At 35.7% G+C, this 22,993-nt stretch overlaps 1 protein-coding gene across 2 annotated transcripts in view; it reads right to left on the bottom strand.

Annotated features, from left to right (window-relative positions):
* The window catches only part of LOC128222153 (uncharacterized), a 90,117-nt gene extending 67,129 nt beyond the window's left edge, over nucleotides 1–22,988 (bottom strand). For both annotated transcript variants that reach the window (XM_052931028.1, XM_052931029.1), the window contains exons 1-2: nucleotides 22,877–22,988; nucleotides 18,150–18,212 (exon numbers count right to left, since the gene is read on the bottom strand). In XM_052931028.1, the coding sequence (XP_052786988.1) occupies nucleotides 18,150–18,153 (4 nt within the window). In that variant the 5' untranslated portion in view covers nucleotides 18,154–18,212; nucleotides 22,877–22,988. The remainder of the gene's footprint in view (nucleotides 1–18,149; nucleotides 18,213–22,876) is intronic.
* Nucleotides 22,989–22,993: the final 5 nt, after the last annotated feature.

Raw genomic sequence — 22,993 nt, 5'->3', positions numbered from 1 at the left:
AAACACCCTTTGTTTTTGTTTTGTGTTATCATTATGACTATCATATCTCCCTTCATCATTGCCATCTATGTCAATGTCAACAAGCCCTGCAATGTTTCTGTAATGTGATAATTCGATGCTTCTCCTTCGTTTTGGGTATTGTTTTGTGTTTGACTCTATGCACTTATTATTGCTCAAATCCTGATCATTTTCTATATCCTTGCCACTATTAGTAATGTTTGTTGTGTCAATATATTGTGTTACTTTTCTTTCACATGGTAATTTATTCGTTTCCTTGTCATTTCTTCTACTAACTTCTTCCTTCTCATTATCTGTTTTCTTTACTATTGCTCTTTTTCCTCTTACATTTTTGTATTCTATGCTTTCAGAGCAAATACTGTTTGGATTTTCGCTAGTATTACTTAAGCTCCAGGCAGTATCTTTGTTTTGACCTAGTTGCTTTTGGGTTGTTTTAATTTTGTCATCTAATTCAAAAGTCTCATCACTTACACTTTTGATTTCTGATAAAATATTGTCATATTCATGTACTTCAATATCATATCTTGAATCAACTTCAACACTGTCTTTGTTTTCAAAAACTTTTTCTTCGAATGAGGATTTCGTTTTAGTATGATCATTACCAAAAATGTCTCTCTGTAATGCTTTCACCTTCTTTTTATCAAGTTCTGCAGATTCATTGGAACTATTGTCTGTACTTGACCCCAGCATAGCATTAAGATCTCTAAGAACATTATCAGCCTCTTGAACAATATCAGACACCAATTCAAACTGCCTACTTTTGGATTCACAAACTGAATCTTCTAACATTTTATTGAACTTACAATATTCTCCTTTACTGTCATTATCTGATGACATTGTTTCATCCATAGCAACACATGAAGGTATCAGACATTTTGAAATTGAATCATGTTCATTTAAATCATCACTCTGTTTATCATCTTTTGTAATACCATCTTCTTTTGTTAACTGTTCTACATCTTTGCCTGATGCATGAACATCTGCTTTGACTTCAAAAGTGCAGCTCTGAGAACTTGTGTTTGGATCTGAGTCATCAGAGCAAAAACCTTTTTCAAGTGTACTCTTATATGTGTCGTTATCTTCTGGCTCCTCCACTATTTTTTGCAACATTTTGTAGATATGTCTTTCTTTTGTCTCTTCTCTTTCTCTTAACCTTAAATCATCTTTGTAGTCTTCAAATGATTCAGGGCCAATATCATTTTCTAATTTATTTTCATCATCAACAGCGTTCTTATTAAACATTACAGCGGCATCTTCATTTGTAATTTTAGTAGTACATTCATCTATGATTATATTGCCAATTTCATTTTTAATTACAGTGTCATTTTTATGTGTCATTTCCGTGGTATACTCATTTGCCATTATTGTTGAATCTTCGTTTTCCATTAAAGTGACATCTGTATTTGTGATTATGATGGCATCTTCATATGTTATTACGATGGCATCTTCCTTTTTCATTTCAGTGGACTGTTCATTTGCCATTTCAGTGGCACTTTCATTTTTCATAATGGTGGAATCTTCATTTCTCATTATGTTGATATCCACTTTGTTAAAAGTAGTGGAATGTTCATTTGTTTTCATAGAGGCATACTTTTTTGTCATTTCTGTGGCATCTTCATTTGACACTATGGTAGCTTTTTTATTTGTCATCATAGTGGCCATTTTATTTACAATCATGGTATCTTTATTTGCCATTTCATTTGTTATTATGGTTTCATCTTCATTTGTATATATTGTGGCATTGCCATGTGCTATTTCAATGGCATCTTTGTTTACTATTAAAATGGTATCATCATTGGCCATCAAGGTGGCACATTCATTTGGAATTATGGTTGCATCTTCATTTTTCATATCAGAGGCATCATCATTTCTCATTTCAGTAGTACCTTCAGTTGTTGTTATGGAGGAATATTCATTTGCCATCATGTTGGCATCTTCAGTTGTCATTATGGAGGCATCTGCACTTGTCCATGTGGATGAATTGTCATCGAATAATTTAATTGCATCTATATTTCCCATAATAATGGAATATTCCTTTGTCATACTCATGGAATCTTTATTTGAATATCTAGCGAAATCTTTTGTTATTTCAGTGACATGTTCATTTGTCATTCCAGTGGCATTTTCATATGCTATTTCAGTTGCATTCTCATTTGTTATTTTAGTTGCATCTTCATTTGCCCATAGAGTTGTGTTTTTATTTGTCATTTCAGTTGCACCTTCATTTGTTATTTTAGTTGTAACATCATTTGTCGCTATGATAGCATTTCCATTCGTCATTTCAATGACATGTTCATTTTTATTTCTGGTGGCATTTTCATTAGTCCCTCCAGCTGCATCTTCATTTGTCATCTCAGTTGCATCTTTTTTTGTCATTTCTGCTGTATCTTCAATTATTTTTTCAAAGGCAATTTCACAAGTTATAACAGTTGCATCATCATTTGCCATTTCAGTTTCATCTTCATTTGTCATGGTTGCATCTTCATTTTTCAATTTGACAGCACCTGCATTTTTCATTTCAGTAACATGTTCATTTTTCATTCTTGTGGCATTTTCATTTGTCCTTTCAGTTGCATCTTCATTTGTTAATTCAGTTTTATTTATCTGTGCCATTTCAGCTTCTTCATTTGTCATTTCAGTGGCATTTTCAATTGTCACTTCAGTGGCATCATTATTTTTCCATTCAGTGGTATCTTCATTTGTCAGTGCAGTGGCATCCCCATATTTGATTTTAGGGGCAACATCATTTGCCATTACAGTTGCATCTTCATTTGTCATTTTAGTGGCATCCTTTTTTTTCCTTTCAATAGAATCTTCATTTGTCAGTGCAGTGTGATCCCCAATTTTCATTTCAGGTGCATCTTCATTTGTCATTTCAGTGGCATTCTTCAATGTCTTGTTAATGGAATCATTTGAAAGTGCAGTGGGCTCCTCATTTTTCATTTTAGTGGCATCTTCACTTGTTATTTCAGTTGCATCTTCATTTATAACTATATTAGCATCTGCATGTATCATGTTAGTGACATTTTCATTTGTATCTTCATTTGTACTTTCAGTTGCATCTTCCTTTTTCATTTCAGTTGCATTTTCATTCATGCTTTTAGTTGCATCTTTGTTTGTCATTTCAGTGGCAACTGCATTCGTCCGTTCAGTTGAATCTTCATTCATCATTTCAGTTGCATCTTTACCTGTCCTGTCAATAACATCTTTATTTGTCTTTTCAGTTGGATCTTCATTTATCTTTTCAGTTGTATCTTCATTTGTCATTTCAGTTGAATCTTTACCTGTCCTGTCAGTACCATCTACGTTTGTCATTTCATTTGTATCTTCATTTGTCATTTGATTGTCATCTTCATTTGTCATTTCATTTGCCTTTTTATTTGTTATTTTAGTTGCATTGTCTTTCTTCATTTCAGTTGCATCTTCATTTGTCATTTCAGTAACATTTTCATATGTCATTTCAGTTGCATCTTTAATTGTCCTTTCAGCTGCTTTTTCAAGTGTCCTTTCAGTTGGATCTTTATTTGTTGTTTCAGTTGCATCTTTAATTGTCCTTTCAGCTGCTTTTTCAAGAGTCCTTTCAGTTGCATCTTCATTTGTTGTTTCAGTTGCATCTTTATTTGTCCTTATAGCTGCGTTTTCAAGTGTCCTTTGAGTTGCATCTTCATTTGTTGTTTCAGTTATATCTTCATTTGTTGTTTCAGTTGTATCATCACAGTTCAATGTAGTGACATCTTGACTTGTCATTTCAGTTCCAGCTTTATTTATTACTATGGCATCATTTTCATTTTTCATTTCAGTGACATCTTCATTTATCTTTTCAGTTGCATCTTCATTTGTCTTTACAGTTGTATCTCCATTTGTCTTTACAGTTACATCTATGTTTCCCATTTGACCTGCGAAGTTATTTGTCATTTCAGTTGCATATTCACTTGTATTTCCAGTGGTATCTAAATATGTAATTTCAGCGTACTCTTCATTTGTATTTTCACTAGTATCTTCATTTACTAATTTTGTGGCATCATCACTTCTTAGTACAGTGGTATCTTTATCTGTCAGTTTGGTTGTATAACTATCTGTATATACTTTGGTATCTCCTTTTTTCATTTCAGTAGCATCTGTTTTTATCATTTCAGTTGTATCTTCATTTATTATTACTGTGGCATTTCCACTTGTTATAACAGTGGAACCTCCATTTGCCACTCTGATGATATCTTCACCTGTCTTTTTAGATGCATCTCCATATGTAATTTCAGCGGCATTTCTCTTCGTTATTTCATTGGAATCTTCATTTATCACTTCAATGGTGTTTTCATTTGTCATTTCAGTCATATATTCATTTGTCAGTTCAGTATTGTTTTCATCTGTTGTGATAGCTGTTTCTTCATTTGTCATCTCAGTGATATCTCTAGTTGTCATTGCATATTTAATTTCATTTTTTGTTTTCTCAGTATCTTGAAATGTCATTTCAGTTGCATTTGTCATTTCAGGTGTATCTTCATTTGTCATTATATTGGTATCTGCAGTTATCATTATGGTGACATCTTTATTTGCCATAATGGTGGAATCTTCAATTGTCATTCCAGTAGCATCTTTATTTGTCATTTCAGTGGTATCTTCAGTTTTCATTTCAAATGCATCCTCATTTATCACTTTAGTGGTTTCCTCATTAGCTAATGTGGTACCATCTTCATTAGTCATTCCACCGGCATTTTCATTTGTCATTTCAGTGGTATCTTCATTTTTCCGTTCAGTGTGATCTTTGTTTGCCATTATTTTAGTGTTATCTTCATTTGCTATGATGACATATTCATTTGTCATTTTAATGGCATCATCATTTGCCATTTCAATCATATATTCTTTTGCCATTTCAGAGGCATTGTCATTTGTCATTTTAGTGGCAATTTCATTTGTCATTTTAGTGGTTCCTTCATTTCCCACTATGATGAACTCTTCATTTGTAACTGTAGTGGCTGCATGGTTGGTTTCCAGTATGGTTTCTTTGTTTATAATTATGGTGGCACTACTGTTATTTCCTTGGTTTCCTTTATCTTTTTCTTTTATAAGAGATGTTTCTTTTTCAGAAAACTGTTTGCAATTATTGTATTTTATCAAAGCTGCTGCAGGGAGCTTTTGGAACAGGAAACTATCTGGCTGTAGAACAGGAATAAACTGTTCACGCCTGTCCAACTCTATGTCAGGGCTATACTCTGATATTCCAATATAGTAAATGCCACTTTCTGTTGAGTTAGAGCTTGCATAACTGGATCTATTACTATTTGATACAGGTTTGAACCTTTCCCGTAAGTTCTCTCCTTTTACTGTATAGATATCAGAAACCATGCTATTTGCATCATCTCTATTTTCATCAGTTTTGACATCGTCTATATGAGAAACTGAAGCCAGTTCATTGCTTATCTCCCTCCCTCTTTTATTCATCACACTAGTATCTTCTTTATAAACCTCCTTTTCAGCTTGAAGGATGATATTTTGTGGAAGACATTCACTGTCTTTGCATCCACAGCTTGCTGTCATGCTTGCCAAACTTTTACCATCGTCTGATTCAAACACCTCATCTGATAAACTGTCTATTGTACAACTAAGAATTTCAAATGATTCAGTTCCGTTTGTGTCTACATGTTTATTAATGATCACATCAATATCTTCCTGGGATGAAACCAAACTTGTATCGTCCAGATGGTTTTGAGTTTGTACTGTAAGCAGGTCCATCAACTGTGCTCTTATATCTGCAAGAGCTGATCCCTCACTAGATTCCTCTTGGTCATCGTCTTCTACAAACATGTTTCCCACAGCTGGAAATATAAATACACTTGGCTGTTTATTGCTTAGCTCATGTTTCATCTCTTTAGTGCTGTCATTCTGAAATGTGCATTGATTGTTGGTTTGTTCAGTATAATTGGGTAACTCTTTATCAGGAGTATCAACAAAACGCCCTGCTGATTTCCTATTTTCGTTCTTATTGATGCTGACATGATTATCTATTGAACACAAATTAAGGTCAGTACCTTCCTTTTTGGAACACTTTATTGTTCCACTCTCAAAATACATTAAACTTTCAATCAGTTCAGGATTAGTAACTGAATTAAATTTTTCATCAAAATCACACACTACATTGTCTATATTTTCAAGTTTAGGCCAGAAATCAGGAACATCTACTAACATATCTGCCCTCCAGGGTCTTCTATATTCATCAGGAGGAGGCTGCTCACATGTTATCACTGGTCCAGGCTCTTCAACAGCTGAATACTGCTCAGGTAGACAAACTACTGCTTCTACTTCAATGAACTCCTCCATTATCACTGCCTGGTGTCAGAAGCTGTTTTAATTATATTGTTACACAGTCTCAACAACCATCACATAGAATGCATATTCAGTTATATTTATGTCATGTTGTTTTCTGACATTTTGAAATAGACATGATTGAAATACTTTGTAGTCAGCTACTGTTCATTCCTAGCATAGCCATATGTTAGCTGCTGTTTGTTCCAAGCAGAATTGCATACGGATCATATAGTCAAACCCGCTTTTTGCACCAGTTCAAGTTTATACTACATGTTGTCCGTTGAATATGTACACACTCACCTATTGCAGTTTTTACCGATCACATCCAACAATTGTGTTTGGTTACAAAACTCAATATATATTTATGTTATGTTTTCTAGCTGAACATAATTTCATTAAAACACACAAATATAGATGCCATGGCAACATCCAAAAACCTTTCAGAGCAATAAATAATTTATATGGCTGTCAAAGCATTCAATCAACTAAACTTTCCACTGAGATGTCATAATGCAATTGGTTTGCATGTGTTATTAATTGTTACTGATGCATTGTCACATCAGGTCCCAACTGTATTACATCATGTTCCTCCTTAATCAATGCATGGGGAAACAACCGTAACTGGGCAGCTTGGCAGCACACTCCATCTTGTAAACCATGATCAGGTACCACTAAGGTATGAGAGCAACAATGTTCCAAAACTCCTGGACGCATACATGTTTCTCCTTGGCTTTGTTTAACAGTACTTTTCTATTTTAATTTATAGAATTATGCTGTCCTTCTTTCACACATGTCCATGCTTTGTTCAAACACAGAAGTACGCTTTCCTTTTATCACACATGTTCATACTGTGTTCAAACTCAGAACTGAGCAGTCCTACTTTTATGTTTACAAACCAAACACAACATACACAGCTCAAGTTTCAATCACACTAATCAACCCATCACTTTTGGCAGTGAATCAAACTGTCCAAATATAGCTCCAGATCACATCATTAGCCTGTCAGAAAGCATTTTCCAATTGCTTAATTTCTATACGACAATAAGGGAGTTAACTCAAGAGCAATGCAAGAGCTATCTTATAAAATCTTCACAAAAAAGTCTTTTTTAATCTTTTTATTCTTTGAAACAATGTGAAATTCAATTCAATCATTGTTTTCTTATCTGCAACAGTTTTTCAAGTAAATTTATCCATCTATTTGAACAATGTGTTTTCAGACTTCATTAACTTAAATATTACTGACTAGTTAATTTACTTGACAGAATATCTTTCATCTCATAAAGGGACATAATTTTGTCCCATTGTAAATCTATTCCATCAAATAAGCTACACTCTTCAATAACTGCCTGTATATCCATCCAATACAACATTCATTACTTCCCAAATATTGTTTTCCAGATCACTGGATCATGTTAACCACAAACAATTCATTCTTCCAATACCAGTCTTTTTGATTAGGATAGGGCAGTTAGAGGCACAATTCACAAGGAATTCATCCAATCTCTCTGATTAGGACTGAGCAATAAAAGGCACAGTACACTAGCAAAAGCATCAAATCTCTATTAATGACTGAGCAGCTAAAAGCTCAATTCACTAGGAAATGCATCCAATCTCTCTATTAATGACTGGGCAGTTAAAAGCAGAATTCACTAGGACTGGGCAGCTAAAAGCTCAATTCACTAGGAAATGCATCAAATCTCTCTATTAATGACTGGGCAGTTAAAAGCAGAATTCACTAGGACTGGGCAGCTAATAGCTCAATATCTCTGATCAGGACTGGGCAGTTTAACTGAGTTAAAGGCACAACACACCAGGAAATGCATCAAATCTCTGATCAGGACAAGGCAATGTAAGACACAATTCACTAGGACATGCATTATATCTCTCAAATAAGGACAGGGCAGTTAAGGGCACAATACATCAGGAAATGCATCAAATCTCCCTGTTAATGACTGGGCAGTTAAAGACACAATTCACTAGGAATTGCATCAAATTACCCTTTTGAAAACTTCACTAGGAAATGTATCAAATCTCTCTTTTAAAGACTGGGCAGTTAAAGGCACAATACACTAGAAAAAGCATAACATTACTCCTATAAAGACTCGGCAGTAAAAGGCACAATACATGAGAAAATGCATCACATCACTCTTTAAAGACTGGGCAGTTAAAGGAACAATTCACTAGGAAATGCATAACATCACTCTGTTCAAGACTGGGCAGTTAAAGGCCCACTACACCAGGAAATGCATCAAATCTCCCTGATAAGTACTGGGTAGTTAAAGGTACAATACACCAGGAAATGCATCAAATCTCTCTGATAAAAACTGGGCCGTTAAAGGCACACTACACCAGAAAATGAATCAAATTTCTCTGATAAGGACTCAGGGCAGTTAAAGGCACACTACACCAGGAAATGCATCAAAGATCTCTGATAGGTACTGGGTAGTTAAAGGAACACTACACCAGAAAATGCATAAAATTTCTCTGTTACGGACTGGGCAGTTAAAGGCTCACTACACAAGGAAATGCATCAAATATCTCCTATAAGTTCTAAGCAGTTAAAGGCCCACTACACCAGGAAATGCATCAAATCTCTCTGATAAGGACTGGGCAGTTAAAGGAACAATACACCAGGAAATGCATCACATTTCTCTGAAAATGACTGGGGCAGTTAAACGCCCACTACACCAGGAAATGCATCAAAGATCTCTGATAAGGACTGGGCAGTTAAAGGAACAATACACCAGGAAATGCATCAAATCTCTCTGATAAGGACTTGGCAGTTAAAGGCCCACTACACCACGAAATGTATCAAATCCCTCTGATAAGTACTGGGCAGTTAAAGGAACAAAACACCAGGAAATGCATCAAATCTCTCTGATAAGGAGTGGGCAGTTAAAGGCCCACTACACCAGGAAATGCATCAAATCTCTCTGATAAGGACTGGGCAGTTAAAGGCCCACTACACCAGGAAATGCATCAACTCTCTCTGATTTGTACTGGGCAGTTAAAGGTACAATACACCAGGAAATGCATCAAATCTCTCTGATAATGACTTGGCAGTTAAAGGCCCAATACAACAGGAAATGCATCAAATCTCTCTGATAAGGACTGGGCAGTTAAAGGCCCACTACACCTGGAAATGCATCAAATCTATCTGATTAGTACTGGGCAGTTAAAGGTACAATACACCAGGAAATGCATCAAATCTCTCTGATAAGTACTGGGCAGTTAAAGGAACAATACACCAGGAAATGCATCAAATCTCTCTGGAGTATCACTCTATGTCCTGACATTAAATTATCACTCTATGGTCTGATATTAAAGTATCACTCTATGGTCTGACAATAAGATATCACACTATGGCCTGACCATAAGGTATCACTCTATGGCTTGACATTAAAGTATCACTCTATGGTCTGCCAATAAGGTATCACACTATGGCCTGACATTAAATTATCACTCTATGGTCTGACATTAAAGTATCACTCTATGGCCTGACAATAAGATATCACTCTATGGTCTGCCAATAAGGTATCACTTTATGGCCTGACATAAAGGTATCACACTATGGCCAGACATTAAAGTATCGCTCAATGGCCAGACATTAAGACTCACTCTATGGCCTGACAATAAGATATCACTCTATGGCCTGACATAAAGGCATCACTCTATGGCCTGACAATAAGATATCACTCTATGGCCTGACATTAAGCTATCACTCTATGGCCTGACAATAAGATATCACTCTATGGCCTGACATTAAAGTATCACTCAATGGCCAGACATTAAAGTACCACTTTGTGGCCAGACATTAAGGTATCACTCAATGGCCTGACATTGAGGTACCACTTTATGGCCAGACATTAAGGTATCACTCAATGGCCTGACATTAAGGTACCACTTTATGGCCAGACATTAAGGTATCACACAATGGCCTGACATAAAGGTACCACTTTATGGTCAGACATTAAGGTATCACTCAATGGCCTGACATTAAGGTATCACTCAATGGCCAGAAATTAAGGTATCACTCAATGGCCTGACATTAAAGTACTATTTATGGCCAGACATTAAGGTATCACTCTATGGCCAGACATTAAGGTATCACTCAATGGCCTGACATTAAGGTACCACTTTATGGCCAGACATTAAGATACCACTTTATGGCCAGACATTAAGGTATCACTCAATGGCCTGACATTAAGGTGTCACTCAATGGCCTGACATTAAGGTATCACTCTATGGCCAGACATTAAGGTATCACTCAATGGCCTGACATTAAGGTATCACTCAATGGCCTGACATTAAGGTGTCACTCAATGGCCTGACATCAAGGTATCACTCTATGGCCAGACATTAAAGTATCACTCAATGGCCTGACATTAAGGTATCACTCTATGGCCAGACATTAAGGTATCACTCAATGGCCTGACATTAAGGTATCACTCAATGGCTTGACATAAAGGTATCACTCAATGGCCTGACATTAAGGTGTCACTCAATGGCCTGACATCAAGGTATCACTCTATGGCCAGACATTAAAGTATCACTCAATAGCCTGACATTAAGGTACCACTCAATGGCCAGACATTAAAGTATCACTCAATGGCCGGACATAAAGGTGTCACACTATAGCCTGACATTAAGGTACCACTCAATGGCCTGACATTAAGGTACCACTTTATGGCCAGACATTAAGGTATCACTCAATGGCCTGACATTAAAGTATCACTCAATGGCCTGACATTAAGGTACCACTTTATGGCCAGACATTAAGGTATCACTCAATGGCCTGACATTAAGTTTACACATGATTATGTGATGTGACATAAAAATTACACTTTTAATACAAAGGGCTGGTGCTACTTACCAACAGATGTCCGTTGTCGCCAGAATCGATCCATTGCTGCTTCATTCACGTAAATATGCATTATAACACACACCAAGACACATGATCACTCATTTCAAGCTATCAAAAGTAATGAATTGTTTCAATTCCATGTCTGATCTATTGTGTTTCTATAAGCCAGTGAACTTACTGTTATTGTAGTTCCATATTAAATATGGCCTATTAAAAGCAATAGGTTATTCGTAAGTCAGGTCCTCAAAGAATTGCCATACCCACAACAACAAACTGAGAACCATGAAAACAGCCAGCTCTATGTTTGATGGTAGAGAAATTTAAGTAGAATGAATTTTATCATATGAAATGGAATGTCTTCATTTAATTGCTGTTTTTAAAATGCAGAAATTCTGGGTGGTGCGGCCTTTTCCCTAGCTTCAGACTGTTATCAACTTTTTTGATCTTAAAGAGAGAAAATTGTTTGCCTTTGATATTTCCCAATAATCCCATTCAGTTTCATCCTTTGACACAAAATACCAAATCCTATCACATCATATAATCGTAAACTGCCCTTATAATATCCAACAGACAATAACAGCCTCAAGCCCATTTCTTCGGGGGAACTATCTTGTTTCCCCATTTTCTCATTTGCTAAGAAAGCCCTGTGATATGTGTGTTGCAAACATTTCCAATGATTAAGAATTGATTAGTATAGCCCAAACTTTAACTATTTTCTGGTTAATCTTAGCTGTTCAGACACTTTCTTCAATACCAGGACAAAATACTGACTATTTCCCTTGTTAAAGCTATCTGTTGGTCTTTCTCTGGTCAGTAGATGGCAGAAAATAACAAAACTGATTGAAAACATGTACAACTTAACCATGATTTACAGGTTACTTTATTCAAATGGACTAATAATTCTATCAACAATTTTTATCCACTTTAACCCTCTATTCATAGTTGAAAGAAAATACTTAACAGTCATATTTTTGTTTTTACTCACATTTAATTTAAGTATGTGTTGTACAGTTAAAATCAGTTTATTTTAAATTAAATACTCACAGTGAAATCATTTATATTTGTTGGTATGAAATTTGATGATTTCCAAAAATTTACATTTTCGTGGGTACATGAAATCTTGGTTTTTCAGTTTTGAAAAAAATAATCTGAAACTGCGATCGTCCTAAATCGCCTGCAGAATCTCTACACGCTTGATTTCCGTCTTCTACGTCAAACTGTTTAATATGGCATTCGCTATATAGTGATACAACATGCAAATTAGTTATCAGAAATTAATATTTTCCATAAATCAGTTATTTAGTAAGTAGTTTATCACTCAAAATTTATTTGTTATACATGTGCATGTATTGATTTTAAATTTAAATATTGTGTTAACACAAGGTGAATACAATCAACATATTTGATGTAGTTACATCTTTGTCAAGCTATGGATGTTTAAAACAATTTGTATGAACATGGATAAAAAGATCAGTCAATATATATTGATACCATGCCCTTTTTTGTCAGGCAACTCACAAAGTAACAAGCGGTTGCTCTACAGTATCTATATATACAAGAAGGTAGCTTGTCAATATAAGTATTTTTCCTGTTTTTTTTTTTTCTTCTTTAGAATGACAATACTGTACACTGCTGCATTTTTGGTTTTTATGATTAACATTTTTAACATTAAACTCATTACACATCAACAACTGGATAACATTATTCCAAATTTTGCATCAATTTTCAAGAGTGCAACATGCAAGCCAACGAATCCATGCTCACCTTTGCTTGTCGAGACGCGCAGTGTGCTGCCGGAGTGCCTTATGGGCCGGAAGTCCTGGAAGCTGCCCATCTTGGTTGCCGGCATCCCAAACTCCTCCTCCACCAGCCCGTTCTCGTCATTCTTGTTCGGCAGTATGGTAGACTTTGACATGGGCTTTGACTTTTCAAGGTCAGATGGAAAGTAGTCGTCCCTCTCTTGGGATCCCTCATCCCCCTGCTTCTCATAACTATAGTCCCTCCCTTTCCTTACAAGGGTTGGGGTGTAAAACTTGCCTGAGGTGGACTGACTTTTTGACCTTCTGTGACCTTCTGGATCATCAGGGTGAGAGGATAGGTTCTGGTGGGACTTGAAACGTCGGCCATCTTTGTTAAGCCTTTCATGACTTTTAGCCTCCAAACTGTGGCTCCTGCTCTCCTTGGACTCGTAGACATTACTTTGTCTTCTATCTAAATGCCCACCTATCTTGTCCAAGTTCTCAAGTTCATCTTCAGTTAGATGCACTTCAGCTTCTGTTATGACTACATCAGGACCTTTATGACTTCTCTCATTTCCACCGCCATCTCTCTCCCGAGACTTGCTTATTATATCCCTTGATGATGATTTAGATCCAGAATGTCTTTTCCCTTCACTGTCCAAACTATCTTCAGTAGATAACTGGTCTGAGCTCCCTGACCTTTTTTGTGCAATGTTTTTCTCTTTGCGCACATCTACAGATGGTCTCCTAGAATGTCCTCCCTTAACTTTCACATCACCATTCTCTTTGGTATTTCTGGTCTCTGTGTCACTCCACTCATTCATCTGTTCATCATGTTTCATATCAGCTTTTCCATGACCTTTAATCTTTCCATGACTGTGTTTTTTCCTAGTATCAGGCTCTTCATCCATTGAACCATCACCATCTTGTTCTGATCTCTCCTCAGTTGAGTCTTGATCTTCACTCTTTCTCCTATAACCGTCTGATTTCTTTTTTCTTCTATTTCTTGACTGGTCCCTAATGTCATCTCTTATCCCATTACTTTCTCTTGTTATGTTTCTATCCTTACTCTTATTCTTCCTTCCTCTAGAATTCTCCCTGCTATGTTCATTAGACCTTTCTGGTGAATGATCCCTCCCTCTCTCTTTGGACCCCCTTGTGTCCAACCCCCTGTTTCCAACCCCTGTCACATGTTTATCCTGTCTCTCTTCCTCCCAGCCACTATTATCCTCGTCCTCTTCAGCAAACGTGTAGTCGGGTTTATCCTCACTCATCTCCACATGCTGCGTTCTCCGGACTGCACCTCTTGAGAATCTGTCTCGTCTCTGCTCATGTGCCATACTTCCATATGTTGTTTATAAGTAGACGGTCAAAATAATGATTAATCAATCAGGTATCTGGCAGTGCACATGTCTTGTCGCAGACTCCAATAATTACTTATTAATTAATAGGGTATGACAGCATACACTTGATATGTACCGGTATTCTATAATTACATTTTAACAATTTTTAAGTTCCATAGGTTGTCAAATGAATTTTGCAAAAAAAACACTCCCAATTTTACAATGACTAAAATACCCCTAGCTGTGTCCAGCACTGCCCACAGCTCACTAAACATATTCTGCATAGCACTTCATATAGTCAATTCCAGCTACATGTAGTTTACAATGATTTAACTAATCAACAATATATATCTTTTACCAACATCCTGTTTTTTTTGCAATCTTCACAAGCCCTGGTGTATATTTTTTTTAAAACAGATCACAATATGTAGTTCTGGTTCTATACATAATAAGTCATGCTATCAGCATGTACATACATTTGGTGACACACCTAAATTGTTGTTTAATTAAACAACACCAGGATGAAACTATCCATGATATCAGTAATCATCCTACACAACCATTTGCATATCCATGGTGGCATGTGTTTTTATGGAATTCCATTTTGCACTCATTTATTCAGTTTTAACCAGATACCAACATACAGGAGAATAGAGAGATCAGCCCCCAATTAGCTGATATCCATTAACCATGAGAGCTGACAGGAGCAGACAGACAGGCCGCGCCAGGATTTTTTATGAGCTGCCAAACAATATGCCCAAATAAAACCTGTAACAGCTATGCATTTTGTACCTTTGAACACTTTGATACCACGTAAGAAAGCTAGTCTATCTTTGTAATATGTGATTGCATGATATTCTGCCACATTTACAATGCAAATATTTTTTAAAATGTTAATTAGTTAAATTTTAAGTTAAAATTTTGCTGCCAATATCTGTTACCGTCCAAAACGTGAGTTTATATTTTTAATAAAGCGAGATTATAATGCTTTATTTATTACTTGCTATGATTTTGTCACTGTAGCTAATACCCAGTGTTTGAAAGCCTGGCCTAAGCAATCACTCAACTGCTCTAACTAAAGCCACATGGCCCTACAGCCTCCAATAGGACAATTTGGGAACCTGACACAGAGTAGCAACTTAGTTTATTCTGCTGATACATAAGTTGTATCTCCAACCAATGAAATTTAATGCTGAATAGAGTTGAAATAAGCTCAGTGTTATCAATACCCCAAACAAACAGCTCAAACATCATGCTCAGTATCAAAGAATGTCTTTAAAGATCTATATATGCAAATCTAAATATGTTGACATATTGCTTAAGTACAATATATAATCTTTCAACTAAGATTGTAAGGTCAATCAAAGAAAATGACAAAAACTTTAGCAGGTTCATGTTGCTTGGTTCATTTTGGCTTTAACTCCATGAATTATATTTTCAAAGCTTTCAGTTAAAACAAAACAAAAAACTATATAAATCAAATACTTTTACAAGCAGAGCACATAAAAGAAATGCTCACACCTGAACGATTAAGAAATATGTTATGAGCCAAGGTAGTAAATAAAACCTGATAGACCATTCCTTGTCAAAGTAATTGAGGTCCATGCCTTGTCACATAAAATATATGCAAGGCATGTCTATCATCGAGGTAAAGGAATCAAAACCATTCTACATTGTGACAGAGTTTATCCTCTGTGTCCTTATGTCCAAATGTCAAGTCATCATCACTCCCATTCACACCAACTAAAAATTAATTAATTACATTAACTTAACTCATCTCTCATTTCCAACAGTCCAACAGTTCTGAACCAACCTGGTTCACAACACAAAACACACATCCGCACCAAAAAACATACGCGAGTTGATGTTATATGGCTTCAATTTGTCAAAAACATAAAATGTGTGCCAAAAGAGATTTTGTGTATCTAGAAATTGCCTGATGTCATTGTTTGTACCACTGAAACCGTCCCAGGAGAGAAATACAGAGGTGTGGTGGGGGACTATGTCCATGTAATTTTAGAGCACATCATGTCCAATGTGTCACTCCACAATGTGAATAATTCAGTCATTCTACATCCACAGCATTGTTAATGTCTGGAAGTATAACCCACCACACTCACTGGCATCACCAGTCCACAGTAATGTGGGGGAGTACTACCCACCACACACACTGTCATCACCAGTCCACAGTTATGTGGGGGAGTACTACCCACCACACTCACAGTCATCACCAGTCCACAGGTAAGTGGGGGAGTACTACCCTGATAAGCTCAGATGCCCAAATGTTGGTAAAACTGTTATCAGCACACTTTTAGGTGGCTAAACCAAAAAAGATATCCGTGATGGCTCTTGTACAGGAAAGAAAGTTTGGGGAAATCAAAATACCACATTTAAATAAGATTTAACCCAATTAATACAAATGTTTTACTATACCACACTCACAGTCACCACCAGCCACAGTAATGTGGGGGAGTGGCCACACTCACTGTCATCACCAGTCCACAGTAATGTGGGGGAGTGGCCACACTCACTGTCATCACCAGTCCACAGTAATGTGGGGGAGTGGCCACACTCACTGTCATCACCAGTCCACAGTAATGTGGGAGAGTACTATCCACCACACTCACAGTCATCACCAGTCCACAGGTAAGTGGGGGAGTACTACCCTGATAAGCTCAGATGCCCAAATGTTGGTAAAACTGTTATCAGCACACTTTTAGGTGGCTAAACCAAAAAAGATATCCGTGATGGCTCTTGTACAGGAAAGAAAGTTTGGGGAAATCAAAATACCACATTTAAATAAGATTTAACCCAATTAATACAAATGTTTTACTATACCACACTCACAGTCACCACCAGCCACAGTAATGTGGGGGAGTGGCCACACTCACTGTCATCACCAGTCCACAGTAATGTGGGGGAGTGGCCACACTCACTGTCATCACCAGTCCACAGTAATGTGGGGGAGTGGCCACACTCACTGTCATCACCAGTCCACAGTAATGTGGGAGAGTACTATCCACCACACTCACAGTCATCACCAGTCCACAGGTAAGTGGGGGAGTACTACCCTGATAAGCTCAGATGCCCAAATGTTGGTAAAACTGTTATCAGCACACTTTTAGGTGGCTAAACCAAAAAAGATATCCGTGATGGCTCTTGTACAGGAAAGAAAGTTTGGGGAAATCAAAATACCACATTTAAATAAGATTTACCCCAATTAATACAAATGTTTTACTATACCAAAAAAGATGAATATATGTCAAAAACAATGGTTCTGATAAAGGATCCAAGTTTAAATTGAAATAAAGGTGCAGAAAACACGGTATTTCTACATTATGAGTAGATCACAGTAAATCTTTTAGCACTCACCAATCATTTTATATTTTTGCATGTTCAGCTATTAATTACACAGTTACAATCCTGTTATCAGTAATAAGTATTTTCCAAAAAGCATTATTTAGTAAGAAGGTAAATAAAGGTTTATCACTGAAAATTTATGTTTTTTATACAGGTATTGATTTTGAAGTATCAAAATCTTGCTTCCCACATTTGTACACATCTGGTCAAAGGCTTTCCTTCAATAACTGTTTTATTCCATAACCTAAAAGCTTGAAATAAAAAGCCTAGAGAAACATAGAGATTGTAGAGTCAAATGTGCTTCATAATGTTTTGGAAAACCATCATTTATATACTTAACTTACCAGGCATAAACAGGTTCCAAAAATCCTATTTCTTTACATTTCACAGCTATCTGACTGCAGCTCAGATCAAAATCCTCACTTAAACCATAGCAAATTCGAAACATGTGTACCCTCCTGTTATATAAACACCCTATTTGACCATCCCTGAACAGTGAAGTTGAACTAAATAATAACTAACCCATGAATTGGTGCTTGATTGACAAAATTCCATCTCATGTCAGAGTGGTCAGTCTGAAGATCTCTGAAAATGAAAAGTAATTCATACTTTGGAAAATTAGCACTATACTGCAGTAAACCATTTCTACTTTTGAACTTTTGAAAATTTAAAGTCCAAGTTTTGAATTATAATTGTGATCAACCCTATAATCTTATGTCATATTTTTAGTCAGTGGTAGAAAATAGCTGAAGGGTATGATTATAGATCTATAGCATACAATAATGCACAGAACAATTTTACTAAGGTATGCTAATAAGAGTCCCATGAGGGCCTGGCATTTTTTTCTTGTCATTTTTTATCCACAGCACATATGGTTAATAGGCAACATGGAACTCTTTGTGCAAGTTAATGGGCGCAGCCATTAAAGTCTAGTAACATGTGAATATGGAGGCTATGTTGATTACAGAAATGTAGCCAATATTAAGAGCAAAAATCCAGTCATGCATTGGGCGGAACTGAGGTCTCAGAAATATTTAACTACTGCCCTAGTTTGTTGATTGGAAAAGAAATGGAGGCTATATTTTATTCACGAGCTGTAATATAGCAATTTTGACGATATCAAGGCCCATAATCCAGTCATGCATGTGATTAAGTCAGTATCTAAGTACTGTATAAGTTCAGTAAACATCAGGTTTTAAATGGAATACTCATCAAAAACTGATCAACCCTCTTTAAGGGAGATAACTAATAGCTGCACTCTCCAGTAGAACAGGTTGTCTCTCTTAGACTCATTTTTTTGTTCACCTCTTCAAAAAAACTGAACTCTCCCAAGTATAGGCTCTCTTTTTCTAAGACTGTCATTTATCACTTGGCTTCATAAGCAGTTTTGGAAATTTCAATGGCCATAATCAAGCCATGCATGGACGGATCTGGCTGGTTTAAGTGGTTAAATGGGCATTTTGTTTCCCAAATGTTCAACAAAGTGAAAACATTTCAAAATACCTCCAAACTATTTTGAGCGGTCTCTAATTCAATAGATGAAAACATTATATAGAATAGATCCCTCTTTGTGACAGAAGCAATTGATTTGATGTTATCAAAAAAAAAAAATGAAAGCAAGAATTAATTAGAGTGTTCTTTTTATTTTATTTGAAGAGGTCTATAACTATTTTAAGAGCTCACCTAATATCTGAGATTATTTTAAGTAAACTTGGCATTGACCATAACATCAGGAATTTTATGCCATTTTTAAAATTACTGTGCCTTAGTTCAGAACACTTCATCATTCTGTTTCATTTTAAATACGTTAGAAAATTAGTTAATGATTGTATAGAATCAGTGTACGAAATCCAGATTTAAATCCACTAGCCTATTCTAGCTACAAGAAAGCAAAATTTTACAAGCGCGATATCAATTCCATAAGCCCATACCGGGTACTTAAACACTAGAGCAAATCAAGCGTTTAGAGGAGTTCACGGAAGTTTGAATAAGATATCCTAATGATTCTGACCATCCAATCGAGCAAGCACATACAGTTTCAATTATTCAATATTAAAGCTGCACTCTCACAGACTGAACATTTTGACATCTTTTTTATTTTTTGTCTTGGAACGAGCCAATTTTTGCGAAAATCCATGGACACCAGTTATATAAGACTGCTGACAAAAAATTTGATCGCAGATTTTTATATTTAAGTTCAAAAATGATGTTTAAGGCAATTTTCTTAAACCGTTAGTAACAGTTTAAGCAATAAAACATTAATTTTCGAACGGAAATATGATAATCTACAATCTGATCTTTTGTCAGCAGTCTTATATCATTGGTTTGCAGATATTTACGCAAAGATTTGCTCTTTCCAAGACAAAAAATAAAAAAGTTGTCAAAACGCTCAATCTGTGAGAGTGCAGCTTTAAGCGTTCCTCAATCTGGATGACCCCTCAATTATTCAATAAGCATCAAGGTCCTAGTCCAAATAATTGTACGTTGACATCTATTATTTTAGACAAGGGCTAATCCTGTACCTAAATTTTAGGGAGAAGTGAACTTCTCGCTGAATTTGCATACATGCCATATTTCTGAGAGGCTTCCCAGGGGATTTTGGTCTGAATTCCAGGGGATTTTGATATTACACCAGGGGATTTTTACGCGATGAAAATTTGCGCAATATCTGCATTTATTATATAAGAATTAATACAGAAATACACTCAAATTACAATATTTTTTGGACTTAGTCATCATATGGTACCTTCATGGAATTTCACACTCATAATATTATTGATGCTTTCCACTGCCACCCCTAAGCAAGTTAATAAATATAAAAAAATATGAAAATAACGTGCTGACCCCCCTCGCGGAAAAAAAATAAGTAGACAAATTTTAGTGATACGTATAATAGTGTAGTCACCAAAAGATAAAAATGAATACAATATAAATAATCATGGCTTTCAACAGGGTAAAAAAACAGGAGAAAAATATTTTTGACTCTGCTGAGCATATTTTTTTATTTGGATGTTAAGTCAAGAATTATACATGTGCTATTCGTTCTGTTATTCAATACATCCTTGTCAAATCCAATATGCACAAACAATTGTGCAGTGACATTTTTCTCTTTTCTACTATCATTTTCACTTTTGGAAGTAAACACTAAAACACTCAATATTTCTATTGCCAATATTCCTTTGTTGTTCTTTACAATAAATGGCAAAGCAATTCGAAGGTATGTCATAGAAATAACTGTATACTTGACACTGAGAACGATTTAATTAAGTCCAAAAAATCACCTTTCACTTTCATTAACTTTGACAGGAAGAAAACGGGCACCTGTTTCCCACGTCTTTAAGACAATGTTTGTTAAATGTTTATTTTCTGTAAGCTGATAGATAAAATATATATTTAACAAAAAAATATAATATCATTTTTGGTATTGATATTTTAGCATTGTTGTTTTTCAAAGACATCGTAATTAGCTAAGACTGCCGAAAGTATCCATTAATTTACAAAATGGGCGGAGTTATTGAGGTCATTGGGTTTGACTGCTGCAAATAGACACAGTTAAACTGGTTAGAAACAGATTGATAATTCTCTTGCCACTTCGGCCGGTAATTACTCTTGACACGTGTTTATATATACATGTATATATATATACATTAATTGAATAAACCAACTTTCAGCACATGGCTTGCAGTCACAGGGCATACCGCTTTTTATCATCTAAAATTTCGTTGAATCTGACATTGATTTGATCTTTGTCTTGGAGAATGCATTCTTGAACAATTAGTGTTTTTTAATGGAGGTTGTTTGAAAAACTAGAAGCTTTACACATTTAATTAGCATGTTTTTAAATCACATTAGGAAAAAGACGGTAGCCCAGCCAGGCTAGTTTCTGCGAAAAATCGGTAGCCCAAGCTGAAATTCAGTAGCCTGGGGCTATGGGGCTACCACGCTAGTCATGCTTCACCAATGATGGCCTAAAAATGCTTGAAAAAAACCCAGACTGGTTTGCCGATGTACATGTAGGTACCAGAAGCTAATTCAGGAACGATTCTGGATAATGGTAAATGATGAAATCAAAGACCTGCAAGTTGGACTTAAGTGATAGCTACCTAAATTGGCAAAAATGCAAAATGCTAGAACTTAATCTAGTTTCAATATAATCTAAAATAATAGATGTGTCATACGGGATTCCTCCAATCCCTAACTTCTAAACAGGTTTGTGCAAAAACAGGTGTGTTATGAAAAATATTGACATTGTAATTAGAGAAGTATTTTATGTTTGAAATAGATAATAAAGGTTTATATTCATACTTTACCATGTAAGTGCAAAGATATTTTGCACAAAAAAGCCTTAAATGCATTAAAACACAGGATTTACCTTTCCAATAAAACGAAACTTGACTGACACAGACAAAAATTAAGCCAAGCGTAACAACTCGACCATCTCTTGTAAGCTTGGAGATTGACCTCGTAAATACAATCGCTACAACTCGGCCATGGCCAAAGTGTTCCAATTGTTGTAAAACTGTGAACAGCTGTCTTGCAGGTGCCCTTCATGTATATATATCTTTATGTTTTGACTTTATGAAATGAAGAAACACATCAAACTCATAATAATTTGTGCGATATTTATTTTTTGTGTACGGAACTAATATAAAATAACATTATTTGGTTATATTTCTTGTTTTTATGATATTTTATAGATGCAATATGCTTTAACCCAGAATCCCGTTTGGAATAACTACCCACTTTTGGTACAAAACAATTTGTACGTGAGGGATTTGCCATATACATGTATCAAGACTCGTAAACAAAAATCTGTCAACGTACAATTATTTGGACTAGGTTCAATATAAAGTCATACTTTCAGATTAGTCTAAAACGTGTTATACGGGATTCTTCCAATCCCTGTCTAGCCTTTAGGATTTGCCATATCAAAAATCATAAAAAGAATCTGTCAACGTACAATTATTTTGACTAACTTTCAGATTATTTTCAATGAAAGTATCTCAAACTATTTTCGAATGTACTTTTCCTGAATTCTCGAATTTTGTATATACATGTAGTTTATTAATGGCAAGATACTAACGACGGAAACATGCCATCTTAAACACGTTATATTAGTGTATGAAAGGCAATTGGTGCGAATTGGGACCTCAAAAGAATTGCGCATATAATTAGTCTTAATTTTACTCTTTTTATGTCTTGTCAGCATGTCAAAATGGGATAATGATAATTAATGACAAAAGAATCACCGTTATTTGGCAGCAAAACTCAACAATTATATATAACTTCTCCGCAATTGACTATTCATTAGTGTGTAATTGTCCGTAATTGTTTTGTTATTCGGTTTCCAGTGAAAGTTGGTCGCT

Source organism: Mya arenaria, chromosome 16 (assembly GCF_026914265.1).
Source record: "Mya arenaria isolate MELC-2E11 chromosome 16, ASM2691426v1".
NCBI classification, from domain to species: Eukaryota; Metazoa; Mollusca; class Bivalvia; order Myida; family Myidae; genus Mya; species Mya arenaria.
This window is presented reverse-complemented; position numbering and strand designations above follow the sequence as displayed.